This window comes from Oncorhynchus clarkii, unplaced genomic scaffold, assembly GCF_045791955.1.
Source record: "Oncorhynchus clarkii lewisi isolate Uvic-CL-2024 unplaced genomic scaffold, UVic_Ocla_1.0 unplaced_contig_9596_pilon_pilon, whole genome shotgun sequence".
NCBI classification, from domain to species: domain Eukaryota; kingdom Metazoa; phylum Chordata; class Actinopteri; order Salmoniformes; family Salmonidae; genus Oncorhynchus; species Oncorhynchus clarkii.
In genome coordinates this window covers 239862-255000 of record NW_027257954.1, presented here as the reverse complement: position 1 = coordinate 255000, position 15139 = coordinate 239862, and the positions used below count along the sequence as shown (strand labels likewise).

Genomic DNA, 15139 nt, shown 5'->3' with positions numbered 1-15139 from the left:
CCCGATGTATTGTTGTTGTTGACGAGGTCTTTCAGGTCTTGGTTGAGGAGGAGTATTTCTGGGAACTTGTTGTTAAGATCTTGTTGTAAGTTTGGAGGCAAAGAAAGGAAGCTGATGGCCAGGAATGAGCCTGAGGATTTATGTACAAGAAACACATTTCACACACGTCTGAGATGGACAGCATTTGATTGATGGTGTGATATTCCACTCAGGACCCTGGCAGCCGCACACACAAACAAACACACACACACCGTCTACCACAACACTCTCCACAGTGATAGAGGCCAGCATGTCTTCATGCCTGGCTGGATGGATATTGTGATTCCAATTTGACCTCTGTTTAATATAATACCATGCTGAAACAGACATAACTCTCCCTGGTACAAGACTGATGTTCACTAGCTCTGCCTGTCATTCATCTTCACTGAAAGGCACTTTAATAAAGCTCACAGAGACAGCTGAGAAAAAGAGGGATGGAGAGAGAGAGAGAGAGAGAGAGAGAGAGAAGGGGAGAGAGAGAGGAGGGGGAGTTAAAAGGGAGCTAGAGAGAGAGGGAGAAAGAGAGAGGGAGGGAGGGAGAAAGAGAGAAAGAGATGGTGAGAGAGAGGGAGAGGGAGGGAGAGGGATGGATGGCCGTCCAGCAAGCTGCTCAGCCATCCTCGGTCTCCATATTAGATGATACAAAGTACCCTGGTAGTGCCTCAGCCATGCAAGACATATTTTATTCAGAGACATCCCAGGGAGGCTGTTTTAAAAAGCTGCTATTACAGAATGACCTTAGACATCAGAGAGATATTAGACATGCACATTGGTAAAGAAAAAAGACTTGCAATGATCCCCACCTGCTTCTGCTCTGTTCGTCCTCTCTACGGACCGCTCCGATGCCCACAATAGGGCTAATGATCTAGGGCGATTTTTGTCTCTGTCAAGGTTTTAGAATAGATAAGACAGGCTCCTCTTTCTTTGTTTAATGTGTCCTATCAGATTTTCACATTTCCTCTATTAGCATCTCCTGAATGCAATAAATCAGTGGCAGGCAGCCCTGGTCCCGGAGGGCCGCAGGTTTGGGATTTAATCAACCAGGAAGACCAGGTGTGTTGAATTTAGGCTGAACTGACCTGATCAATTAGCTCAGTTGGTCAGGTGTGGTGCTTAGTTGCAGCACTCCAGGAACAGGGTTGTCTCCCATTCATGAAACAGTCTAGCTAGATTAGTTATGATAGATATTATATTGTTATTATTATTCATGTTATTATTGTTATTATTACTAGTATTACTATTATTAATGTTATTATTGTTATTATTATTATTATTACTGTTATTATGACTTTATGACTATTATTAATGGTATTATTGTTATTATTATTATTACTGTTATTATTATTTGTGTTATTATTACTATTAGTGTTATTATTACTATTAGTGTTATTATTATTTGTGTTATTATTACTATTAGTGTTATTATTACTGTTATTATTATTGTTATTACTATTAGTGTTATTATTACTATTCGTGTTATTATTACTATTAGTGTTATTATTACTATTAGTGTTATTATTACTATTATTATTATTGTTATTACTATTAGTGTTATTATTACTATTAGTGTTATTATTACTATTATTATTATTGTTATTACTATTAGTGTTATTATTACTATTATTATTATTGTTATTACTATTAGTGTTATTATTACTATTAGTGTTATTATTACTATTATTATTATTGTTATTACTATTCGTGTTATTATTATTATTATTGGTGTTATTATTACTATTAGTGTTAATATTATTACTGTAATTATTACTGTTATTGTTATGATTACTGTTATTATTATTATTATTATTACTATTGTTGGTATTATTATTACTGTTATTATTATTATTTATGCTATTATTACTGTTATTAATATATGTGTTGTCATTGTTATTATTATTGTTATGTTATTATGACTATTATGACTGTTATTAATGTTATTATTGGTATTATTATTATTGTTATTATTACTGTTATTAATACTATTATTATTCTTGTTATTATTGTTATTAGTTGCTCCTGATGTGCCTGTCTTCCCTATCCATCCTCATATATGGTCTGATAGTCGTCCACACATTAACAACAGGCTGTATAGATATGGTCTGATAGTCATTCATACATTAACAACAGGCAGTATAGATATGGTCTGATAGTCGTCCACACATTAACAACAGGCTGTATAGATATGGTTTGATAGTCATCCATACATTAACAACAGGCTGTATAGATATGGTCTGATAGTCATCCACACATTAACAACAGGCTGTATAGATATGGTCTGATAGTCATCCATACATTAACAACAGGCTGTATAGATATGGTCTGATAGTCATCCATACATTAACAACAGGCTGTATAGATATGGTCTGATAGTCATCCACACATTAACAACAGGCTGTATAGATATGGTCTGATAGTCATCCACACATTAACAACAGGCTGTATAGATATGGTCTGATAGTCATCCACACATTAACAACAGGCTGTATAGATATGGTCTGATAGTCATCCATACATTAACAACAGGCTGTATAGATATGGTCTGATAGTCATCCATACATTAACAACAGGCTGTATAGATATGGTCTGATAGTCATCCACACATTAACAACAGGCTGTATAGATATGGTCTGATAGTCATCCACACATTAACAACAGGCTGTATAGATATGGTCTGATAGTCGTCCACACATTAACAACAGGCAGTATAGATATGGTCTGATAGTCATCCACACATTAACAACAGGCTGTATAGATATGGTCTGATAGTCGTCCACACATTAACAACAGGCTGTATAGATATGGTCTGATAGTCGTCCACACATTAACAACAGGCTGTATAGATATGGTCTGATAGTCATCCATACATTAACAACAGGCTGTATAGATATGGTCTGATAGTCATCCACACATTAACAACAGGCTGTATAGATATGGTCTGATAGTCATCCACACATTAACAACAGGCTGTATAGATATGGTCTGATAGTCATCCACACATTAACAACAGGCTGTATAGATATGGTCTGATAGTCATCCACACATTAACAACAGGCTGTATAGATATGGTCTGATAGTCATCCATACATTAACAACAGGCTGTATAGATATGATAGTCATCCACACATTAACAACAGGCTGTGATGTGTAGATATGATCTCTGTCATTCCTATCCATAGAAATATAACTCTATGTCCCGATCCATCCAGGCCGGGCCATTAAGCATGTGAAGGAATCTATCTTCACCTCAGAGGGAGGAGTGAGGAGGGGGGTTCCTAAGGTACTGGTGGTCCTCACCGATGGCCGTTCCCAAGACGACGTCAACAAGGTCTCCAAGGAGATGCAGATGGAAGGTGAGTGGCATAGTGTGAGTCCCAAATAGTGCCCTATTCTATGTTCTGTATAGTGCACTACTCTGGCCAAAAGTAGGGTGGGACTAGGGAATAGGGTGTTATTTTGGATAAAACCCATGATTCTTCCTCTGAGGACAATACACTATTCCATTGTATTATATTGTTGTAACAGAACTATTCATGGCTCTCAACCCAAAAACAAAACTTAGAGAGAAATATGTTTGTGGTAGAAGGGTCACTTAGCAAGTCAGAGAGTGGTAAGATAGGCCAATCAAATCGTTTCCTTGGAATTGTTTTGCTTCATTGCTGAAGAAAAACAAAATATTGTTTTAAAACTATAACAATGTATGTCCTTTGAAGGCTACATCATCTTTGCCATTGGCTTTGCTGATGCGGACTACGGAGAGTTGGTGAACATCGCCAGCAAACCCAGCGACAGACACGTCTTCTTTGTGGACGATTTGGACGCTGTCAAGAAAATTGAGGAGCAGCTGATCACTTTTGTGTGTGAGGCTGCCACTGCCAGTAAGTACCGCCAGAACTGAAGTAGCTGCCATTGGAAGAATGTTCCAGAACTGATATAATCTACTGTAGAATAGAGACAGATGGTAGGTTTGGTCATGTGGTTTCCCGAATTGATATAATCGACTGTAGAATAGAGACAGATGGTAGGTTTGGTCATGTGGTCTCCAGAATTGATATAATCGACTGTAGAATAGAGACAGATGGTAGGTTTGGTCATGTGGTCTCCAGAATTGATATAATCTACTGTAGAATAGAGACAGATGGTAGGTTTGGTCATGTAGTTTCCAGAACTGATATAATCTACTGTAGAATAGAGACAGATGGTAGGTTTGGTCATGTAGTTTCCAGAACTGATATAATCTACTGTAGAATAGAGACAGATGGTAGGTTTGGTCATGTAGTTTCCAGAACGGATATAATCTACTGTAGAATAGAGACAGATGGTAGGTTTGGTCATGTAGTTTCCAGAACTGATATAATCTACTGTAGAATAGAGACAGGTGGTAGGTTTGATCATGTGGTTTAATGAATTAGTTATTATTACAAAGAAGAGGATTCATCCACATTTAAATCTTAACAAGAGGATCTTGATTCATGATGAAATGACAGTGATTCATATCCTGTTCATTATTTAACCAACCCTTTCATCCATCTTGTTTTTAGCTTGTCCATCGGTTCTGATGAGCGGCAACACCATGCCAGGTAAACTATGTAAAACACGTACAGCTGGTTACTGCTTTATAGTCATAGAATGTGTATCCCTATTGAGATAAACCCCTCTCAATCTACAGTCAATGTGGATTGCCTGATCCCACTTAGTCATTCACGGGAGAGACTCCGTGTCCCTGGCTGTTGTCAGGAGCAACGTGTCATCTGCCACGTGATTCTGGTTCAAATCCAGTCAGACGGAGTTACATAGAGTCAGAGTGTAGTGGAGGGTATACACCGTGTACCACCGTAACTAACACTGGGCATTGTGTATACTCACTTCTTAATCCCTACGATGGCACATCAAAGTAGTGTAGTGGAGGGTATACACCGTGTACCACTGTAACTAACACTGGGCATTGTGTATACTCACTTCTTAATCCCTACGATGGCACATCAAAGTAGTGTAGTGGAGGGTATACACCGTGTACCACTGTAACTAACACTGGGCATTGTGTATACTCACTTCTTAATCCCTACGATGCACGTCAAAGTACCGTAGTGGAGGGTATACACCGTGTACCACCGTATTTTACACTGGGCATTGTGTATACTCACTTCTTAATCCCTACGATGCGCATCAAAGTAGTGTAGTTGAGGTATACACCGTATCATTAAGGCTGATGGAACACATCACAATGTTAAGCTACAAATGTCATTTTTTCCCCGTTTTAGGCTTTAAGCTGCTTTAAAGGGAGGCAAGACATGCCTCATAATATGAAGTAAAACGTCCAGTTTGAAACATTTAAGGAACAGGAAAAATATAGCGATGCTGATGACAGGCCTTAACCGTCTTCTGATTGATGGTAAAGGCTTTGCCAAAAACCTTCTCAATTAAATATTACCTGCTACAAGGTAGCCTATGCCTGCCTGGCAGAATGATATCATGATTATTTCCATCAATCCAGTGGCTGTTTGTTTGGCAAACCCCATCTCATGTGCTGTGGAAATACAGCTAACCACTTAAATTAAAGGGTAACTACACTCAAAAATCTAAATTTCTTCGCTTTTTCTCCGACCTCAAAAGCGTTCTCCTGATGTGGTTAAGGCATTGTTATGGGCTTAGAACATCCAATTCTGTTGTTTTTATATTAAGAAAGTGTGACTTTAAGAGCGAAAACCTGAAGGAGAAAAAAAAGATCTGAAACCTGTGAATTCCTGACTCAGTTGACAGCCTCATTTATCTGTTTCAATAGTCGACCTACTATTATCCTACTTCACAGAACAGCTTGGGTTGGCCTGCCTGTGAAAGACCAATATGGAATTCATCATTTTAGGACATTCAGAGTGAATGTCACTGTTTCTCATAGGATTTTTTGACAGAGTTCTCCTTTCCTTCGCCGGGTGGGGATAGGAAATACTATCCAGAGGGAGAGTGGTTGACAGAATGACATTATTATTACTATGTATATATCCAGCACCTAAACAGTATTTACTACCATGGCCCATTTTGTTGCTTGAAGATAAAAATGTGTACCATTTTATTCTAGTATTCTAGTATCTCTACGGTTCTCTATGGTTCTCTATGGTTCTCTATGGTTCTCTGTTGTTCTCTATGGTTCTCTATGTTTCTCTATGGTTCTCTGTTGTTCTCTATGGTTCTCTATGGTTCTCTGTTGTTCTCTATGGTTCTCTATGTTTCTCTATGGTTCTCTGTTGTTCTCTATGGTTCTCTGTTGTTCTCTATGGTTCTCTATGTTTCTCTATGGTTCTCTGTTGTTCTCTATGGTTCTCTGTTGTTCTCTATGGTTCTCTGTTGTTCTCTATGGTTCTCCATGGTTCTCTATTGTTCTCTATGGTTCTCTGTTGTTCTCTGTTGTCTCTGTTGTTTTCTATGGTTCTCTGTTTTCTCTGTTGTCTCTGTTGTTCTCTATGGTTCTCTGTTGTTCGCTGTTGTCTCTGTTGTTCTCTATGGTTCTTTGTAGTTCTCTATGGTTCTCTATGGAGTGGTTATAGCATAGATGTGTGTTCTGCTCCTTCCCTCCTTAGGCTTCAGGATGATGGACATGTTTGGCCTGGTAGAGAAGGAGTACAGTAACGTAGAGGGAGTGTCCCTGGAACCAGGCTCCTTCAACAGCTTCCCCTGCTACAGACTGCACAAAGACGCCCTGGTCTCACAGCCCACCAAGTAGGTTCTACTAGGTTCTGTGTTTTGTCAGTGTGGTTGTCATGGCGATGAGAGGTAGAGGACCAGCTAGGGGCCACACTGAGCTCCACCTCTCTCCTCCAGTGTCCACTCTTGGCATATTATTCCTGGAATATACTCCAACAGCTTCCCCAAATGATAGGTCAAGTGGAAGTTTCCTTCTGATAGGTCAGGTGGAAGTTTCCCTCTGATAGGTCAGGTGGAAGTTTCCTTCTGATAGGTCAGGTGGAAGTTTCCCTCTGATAGGTCAGGTGGAAGTTTCCCTCTGATAGGTCAGGTGGAAGTTTCCCTCTGATAGGTCAGGTGGAAGTTTCCCTCTGATAGGTCAGGTGGAAGTTTCCCTCTGATAGGTCAGGTGGAAGTTTCCCTCTGATAGGTCAGGTGGAAGTTTCCCTCTGATAGGTCAGGTGGAAGTTTCTCTCTGATAGGTCAAGTGGAAGTTTCCCTCTGATAGGTCAGGTGGATGTTTCCCTCTGATAGGTCAGGTGGAAGTTTCCCTCTGATAGGTCAGGTGGAAGTTTCCCTCTGATAGGTCAGGTGGATGTTTCCCTCTGATAGGTCAGGTGGAAGTTTCCCTCTGATAGGTCAGGTGGAAGTTTCCCTCTGATAGGTCAGGTGGAAGTTTCCCTCTGATAGGTCAGGTGGATGTTTCCCTCTGATAGGTCAGGTGGATGTTTCCCTCTGATAGGTCAGGTGGAAGTTTCCCTCTGATAGGTCAGGTGGAGTCAGGTGGAAGTTTCCCTCTGATAGGTCAGGTGGATGTTTCCCTCTGATAGGTCAGGTGGAAGTTTCCCTCTGATAGGTCAGGTGGAAGTTTCCCTCTGATAGGTCAGGTGGATGTTTCCCTCTGATAGGTCAAGTGGAAGTTTCCCTCTGATAGGTCAGGTGGAAGTTTCCCTCTGATAGGTCAGGTGGAAGTTTCCCTCTGATAGGTCAGGTGGAAGTTTCCTTTTGATAGGTCAGGTGGAAGTTTCCCTCTGATAGGTCAGGTGGAAGTTTCCCTCTGATAGGTCAGGTGGAAGTTTCCCTCTGATAGGTCAGGTGGAAGTTTCCCTCTGATAGGTCAGGTGGAAGTTTCCCTCTGATAGGTCAAGTGAAAGTTTCCCTCTGATAGGTCAGGTGGAAGTTTCCCTCTGATAGGTCAGGTGGAGTCAGGTGGAAGTTTCCCTCTGATAGGTCAGGTGGAAGTTTCCCTCTGATAGGTCAGGTGGAAGTTTTGCCATACAGAATCGCTTATACCCATCCAATCCTTTCGGATACACAGACGTGCCTATGCCTGGAGGAAGAGGTTGTTCCTGAACTGTCCTTGTCCTCCTCCTAGAGGGGCCTTCCTCATCCTCTATGGGAAACTTGTACTTGAAAACGTCAAGAGAGGGTCAACCCCACTAGCTAGTAGGAGACTTGTACTTCAAAACGTCAAGAGAGGGTCAACCCCAGTAGCTAGTAGGAGACTTGTACTTCAAAACGTCAAGAGAGGGTCAACCCCAGTAGCTAGTAGGAGACTTGTACTTCAAAACGTCAAGAGAGGGTCAACCCCAGTAGCTAGTAGGAGACTTGTACTTCAAAACGTCAAGAGAGGGTCAACCCCACTTGCTAGCCGAAGACAAACACCAGAGCTCTTTGAAATAGCAGCCAGTTATTTTCAAGGTCCCTCAAACAATACAAAGTTATTGCCAATGAAAATCACTTAGGGGAGTCTAATCACATGTGAAGTGTGTGTGTTGTGTGTGTTTGTGTGTGTGTGTGTGTGTGTTTGTGTGTGTGTTGACAGATGTAGCTCTACTCCTGCTGAGGATAATATTTAGTTTAGACTTCTACTTTCATAACGTTCAGAGGGGATTGTGTTACTGCAGTGGAGGGACTCAGCACCTCTAAATGATGTCTTCAGGGTGACCTGCAAACACCACGGCCCATATCCAAACATCACTCAGTCACATACTAGATAATGTATATAGTATATCATGTAATCAGAAGGGCCATTATGGCATTTGTTGTGTGAAGGTAAAATAAGCCAGTCAAATGAACTTCCCATTACTCTGTATCAGGTATCAGGACTTCCCATTACTCTGTATCAGGTATCAGGACTTCCCATTACTCTGTATCAGGTATCAGGACTTCCCATTACTCTGTATCAGGTATCAGGTATCAGGACTTCCCATTACTCTGTATCAGGTATCAGATATCAGGACTTCCCATTACTCTGTATCAGGTATCAGGACTTCCCATTACTCTGTATCAGGTATCAGGTATCAGGACTTCCCATTACTCTGTATCAGGTATAAGGTATCAGGACTTCCCATTACCCTGCATCAGATATCAGGTATCAGGACTTCCCATTACTCTGTATCAGGTATCAGGATGTCCCATTACTCTGTATCAGGTATCAGATATCAGGACTTCCCATTACCCTGCATCAGATATCAGGTATCAGGACTTCCCATTACTCTGTATCAGGTATCAGATATCAGGACTTCCCATTACCCTGTATCAGGTTTCAGGACTTCCCATTACTCTGTATCAGGTATCAGATATCAGGACTTCCCATTACCCTGTATCAGGTATCAGGACTTCCCATTACCCTGTATCAGGTATCAGGACTTCCCATTACTCTGTATCAGGTATCAGATATCAGGACTTCCCATTACCCTGTATCAGGTATCAGGACTTCCCGTTACTCTGCATCAGGTATCAGAACTTTCCATTACCCTGTATCAGGTATCAGGACTTCCTGATTGAGAGTGTTAAGGTTAGGGTTAGACTGGAGAGGGTTAGGATTATACTGGAAAGGTTTAGGGTTAGACTGGAGAGGGTTAGGGTTAGGGTTACACTGGAAAGGGTTAGGGTTAAACTGGAGAAGGTTAGGATTACACTGGAAAGGTTTAGGGTTAGACTGGAGAGGGTTAGGGTTAGACTAGAGAAGGTTCGGATTACACTGGAAAGGTTTAGGGTTAAACTGGAGAAGGTTAGGATTACACTGGAAAGGTTTAGGGTTAGACTGGAGAGGGTTAGGGTTAGACTGGAGAGGGTTAGGGTTAGACTGGAGAGGGTTAGGGTTAGACTGGAGAGGGTTAGGGTTAGACTAGAGAGGGTTAGGATTACACTGGAAAGGTTTAGGGTTAGACTGGAGAAGGTTAGGATTACACTGGACAGGTTTAGGGTTAGACTGGAGAAGGTTAGGATTACACTGGAAAGGGTTAGGATTAGACTGGAAAGGATCAGGCTTAGGGTTACACTGAAACGACTGTTTGAATTACAGTTTCCCATTACAGTGTAGGCATAGGATTTGCCAACCGCCATCTTGAACCATTCACATTATCTGGCTGCCAGTTAAGTAACTCTGTCTGTCTGTATCTGTCTGTATCTGTCTGTATCTGTCTGTCTGTCTGTCTGTCTGTATCTGTCTGTCTGTCTGTCTGTCTGTCTGTCTGTCTGTCTGTCTGTCTGTCTGTCTGTCTGTCTGTCTGTCTGTCTGTCTCAGGTACCTCCACCCAGAAGGTTTGCCCTCTGACTACACCCTCACCATCCTGTTCCGCCTGCTACCAGACACCCCCCAGGAGCCCTTTGCATTATGGGAGATCCTCAACAAAGACAATGAACCCCTGGTTGGGGTCATCCTGGACAGTACGTACAGTCTGTTCTTCATCACTTCCTGAACCCTGGCCCTGTGGTTTGAGTGAGGGTTAAGGTTAACCTGCATATCACATACTCTGCAATTGAGGTCGTGGTTTACAAAAGTGTGTGGGCTGCAGGGGCTAGTTTCCAGCTATTGTGTGAGAGAGAGAGATAGACTGAACACACAGAACAGAAGACCAAGGCAGAGGACTCTGGGATGTGGGCTTGTGGGTTTGTGTAGAATGTACTGTCCCTAATTCTCTGTCTGTCTGCCTGTCTCTGTTTCGGTCTCTGTCAGATGGTGGGAAGACTCTGACGTTCTTCAACCACGACTACAAGGGAGACTTCCAGACAGTCACTTTTGACGAGCCTGACATCAAGAAGATGTTCTATGGCAGTTTCCACAAGGTCAGCAGCCTAGTTCTTCCCCTACATCATCCATGGCCTCTGGTCTAAAGTAGTGCACTGTATAGGGAATAGGGTGCCATTTGGGATGTGTACCCTAAAACTTCAGGCCCTCCATCTGTCTAATAAAGATGTTGCATGCCGACTTCTCAAATAGAGAATTTAGTAGAAGTCATGTCAGAGAATGATCCCAGAGAATGAATGGAGGTACAACCCAACCCCCTCCTCCATCACAGTAGTCAAAGAGAGAGCACACACACACACACACACACACACACACACACAGACACACACACACACACACAGACACACATACACACAGACACACACACACACACACACACACACACACACACACACACACACACACACACACACACACACACACACACACACACACACACACACACACACACACACACACACACACACACACACACACCTCTTTGTTGCAGCAGTCAAAGAGAGTGTGAGGAGCCGTCCATCAGACTCTCTTCTCATAGGCATTATGTGCCTGGCTGTTCTGAGTTTTAATGTAATCCTGACCCTAATCCTGACCCTGACCCTAACCCTGACCCTAACCCTGACCCTGACCCTGACCCTGATCCTGCAGTGTATATCTGGTTATAGTGTTAATGTATTTGATTTTAATTTTGTATTTTATTTAACCTTTATTTAAACAGGGAGTCACATTGAGATTAAAAATATATTTTACAAGAGAGCCCTGTATACATTACAATAAAATAAATCACATTCAAGGTCCTCAGTTAATAATGGAAACTGTCTGAGTGGCACCAGCACATGTAACTGGGGCGGCAGGGTAGCCTAGTGGTTAGAGTGTAGGGACGGCAGGTAGCCTAGTGGTTAGAGTGTAGGGACGGCAGGTAGCCTAGTGGTTAGAGTGGAGGGGCGGCAGGTAGCCTAGTGGTTAGAGCGTAGGGACGGCAGGTAGTCTAGTGGTTAGAGTGTAGGGACGGCAGGTAGCCTAGTGGTTAGAGTGTAGGGACGGCAGGTAGCCTAGTGGTTAGAGTGTAGGGACGGCAGGTAGCCTAGTGGTTAGAGTGTAGGGACGGCAGGTAGCCTAGTGGTTAGAGTGTAGGAACGGCAGGTAGCCTAGTGGTTAGAGTGTAGGAACGGCAGGTAGCCTAGTGGTTAGAGTGTAGGGACGGCAGGTACCCTAGTGGTTAGAGTGTAGGGACGGCAGGTAGCCTAGTGGTTAGAGTGTAGGGACGGCAGGTAGCCTAGTGGTTAGAGTGTAGGAACGGCAGGTAGCCTAGTGGTTAGAGTGTAGGGGCAGGCAGGTAGCCTAGTGGTTAGAGTGTAGGGACGGCAGGTAGCCTAGTGGTTAGAGTGTAGGGACGGCAGGTACCCTAGTGGTTAGAGTGTAGGGACGGCAGGTAGCCTAGTGGTTAGAGTGTAGGGACGGCAGGTAGCCTAGTGGTTAGAGTGTAGGAACGGCAGGTAGCCTAGTGGTTGGCTGACAAGGTACAAATCTGTCGTTCTGCCCCTGAACAGGCAGTTAACCCTCTGTTCCCTGGTAGGACATCATTGTAAATAAGAATTTGTTCTTAACTGACTTGCCTAGTTAAATGAAGGTCAAATAAAAAACTGCGGTGAACTCTGCAGATTGTTCCACAAATGAGTGTGGAAAACAAAACGCAGGTTTTCCCAAATCTATGGAGACTGAAGGGATCTGTAGTGTTATCCGTTCCTGACAACAGGTTTGGTAACTGAGGATTCTTAACTTAATGAATGAAGGGAGTTTCTGTCAGACTGCTTTGTAAATAAATCAAAGAGAATGCAGCTCTCTTCTTACAGACAGAGAGATCAACCCCACAGACTACAATGACGAGTCCTAAAATGGTCCCCTGTGATAAAACGTATTGCTGAATGGTAGACGGCGTCCACGGGTTTTAAAACAGAGGTTGTGCCTCTTGCACCAGAATCCAATACAGGGAGAATTGTTCTCCTATTTTCATGATTAATTGATTTATTTTGTTATATAAAAAAACTATCTTGGATCTTAGCTTCTTAGTCCGATTTTCTAAATACGTTTCGGAGTACAACTTGTCATCAATCCAGACACCCAGGTACTTTATACTGAGAAACAAGCTCAATTTGGGCTCCATTTATAGAGCACATATGCAGGTCCTCAGGGTCAACATTTGGTGACCTAGAGAACAGCAGGGGCTTGGTCTTACTTGAATTGAACTCATTTAAGATCTGTAAAGGGATTTCTGAATTGAATCAAAGTCATGCTGAAGTTCACGAATGGCCTTCTGCACTGAGGTGGCACATGAATACAAAACTGTGCCATCTGCATAGAGACGAATGGTACAAGTATCAACAGTGTTTCCTATGTCATTAATACAGGTGAACAATAATGGACCTAAAATAGAACCCTGAAGAACAACTTTTTGAATCTCACGAAATTCAGATTTAACCCCATCTGTTAAGACGGCCTGAGTTCTGCTGCTAAGATAATTCAGATTTAACCCCATCTGTTAAGACGGCCTGAGTTCTGCTGCTAAGATAATTCAGATTTAACCCCATCTGTTAAGACGGCCTGAGTTCTGCTGCTAAGATAATTCAGATTTAACCCCATCTGTTAAGACGGCCTGAGTTCTGCTGCTAAGATAATTCAGATTTAACCCCATCTGTTAAGACGGCCTGAGTTCTGCTGCTAAGATAATTCAGATTTAACCCCGTCTGTTAAGACGGCCTGAGTTCTGTTGCTAAGATAATTCAGATTTAACCCCATCTGTTAAAACGGCCTGAGTTCTGCTGCTAAAATAATTCAGATGTAACCCCATCTGTTAAGACGGCCTGAGTTCTGTCACTAAGATAATTCAGATTTAACCCCGTCTGTTAAAATGGCCTGAGTTCTGCTGCTAAAATAATTAATATTTAACCCCATCTGTTAAAATGGCCTGAGTTCTGCTGCTAAGATAATTCAGATTTAACCCCGTCTGTTAAGACGGCCTGAGTTCTGTCACTAAGATAATTCAGATTTAACCCCGTCTGTTAAGACGGCCTGAGTTCTGTTGCTAAGATAATTCAGATTTAACCCCATCTGTTAAAACGGCCTGAGTTCTGCTGCTAAAATAATTCAGATGTAACCCCATCTGTTAAGACGGCCTGAGTTCTGTCACTAAGATAATTCAGATTTAACCCCGTCTGTTAAAATGGCCTGAGTTCTGTCACTAAGATAATTCAGATTTAACCCCGTCTGTTAAGACGGCCTGAGTTCTGTTGCTAAGATAATTCAGATTTAACCCCATCTGTTAAAACGGCCTGAGTTCTGCTGCTAAAATAATTCAGATGTAACCCCATCTGTTAAGACGGCCTGAGTTCTGTCACTAAGATAATTCAGATTTAACCCCGTCTGTTAAAATGGCCTGAGTTCTGCTGCTAAAATAATTCAGATTTAACCCCATCTGTTAAAATGGCCTGAGTTCTGCTGCTAAGATAATTCAGATTTAACCTTGTCTGTTAAAATGGCCTGAGTTCTGCCGCTAAGATAATTCAGATTTAACCCCATCTGTTAAGATGGCCTGAGTTCTGTCACTAAGATAATTCAGATTTAACCCCATCTGTTAAGATGGCCTGAGTTCTGCTGCTAAAATAATTCAGATTTAACCCCATCTGTTAAAATGGCCTGAGTTCTGCTGCTAAGATAATTCAGATTTAACCTTGTCTGTTAAAATGGCCTGAGTTCTTCCGCTAAGATAATTCAGATTTAACCCCATCTCTTAAGATGGCCTGAGTTCTGCCGCTAAGATAATTCAGATTTAACCCCATCTGTTAAGATGGCCTGAGTTCTGTCACTAAGATAATTCAGATTTAACCCCATCTGTTAAGACGGCCTGAGTTCTGTCACTAAGATAATTCAGATTTAACCCCATCTGTTAAGATGGCCTGAGTTCTGCTGCTAAAATAATTCAGATTTAACCCCATCTGTTAAGATGGCCTGAGTTCTGTCACTAAGATAATTCAGATTTAACCCCATCTGTTAAGATGGCCTGAGTTCTGCTGCTAAGATAATTCAGATTTATCCCCATCTGTTAAGAGTTCTGTTGCTAAGATAATTCAGATTTAACCCCATCTGTTAAGATGGCCTGAGTTCTGTCACTAAGATATTTCAGATTTAACCCCATCTGTTAAGATGGCCTGAGTTCTGTTGCTAAGATAATTCAGATTTAACCCCATCTGTTAAGAGTTCTGTTGCTAAGATAATTCTGAAACCATTAACAGGCTGTATATATCCCAGGCCTATTCTTGATAACTTCTTAAGTAAAACAGAATGATCAACAGTGTCGAACACCTTTGACAGGTCAATGAAGTACATCCAGTT

The 15139-nt window shown here is 42.0% G+C and overlaps 1 protein-coding gene across 1 annotated transcript in view; it reads left to right on the top strand.

The window, feature by feature from the left end:
* LOC139394234 (collagen alpha-1(XIV) chain-like) overlaps positions 1–15139 on the top strand; it is a 229138-nt gene that overhangs the window by 135733 nt on the left and 78266 nt on the right. The window contains exons 28-33 of the mRNA XM_071142256.1: positions 3246–3389; positions 3750–3914; positions 4578–4616; positions 6612–6750; positions 10247–10389; positions 10679–10788. Coding sequence (XP_070998357.1) covers positions 3246–3389; positions 3750–3914; positions 4578–4616; positions 6612–6750; positions 10247–10389; positions 10679–10788 — 740 coding nt within the window. The remainder of the gene's footprint in view (positions 1–3245; positions 3390–3749; positions 3915–4577; positions 4617–6611; positions 6751–10246; positions 10390–10678; positions 10789–15139) is intronic.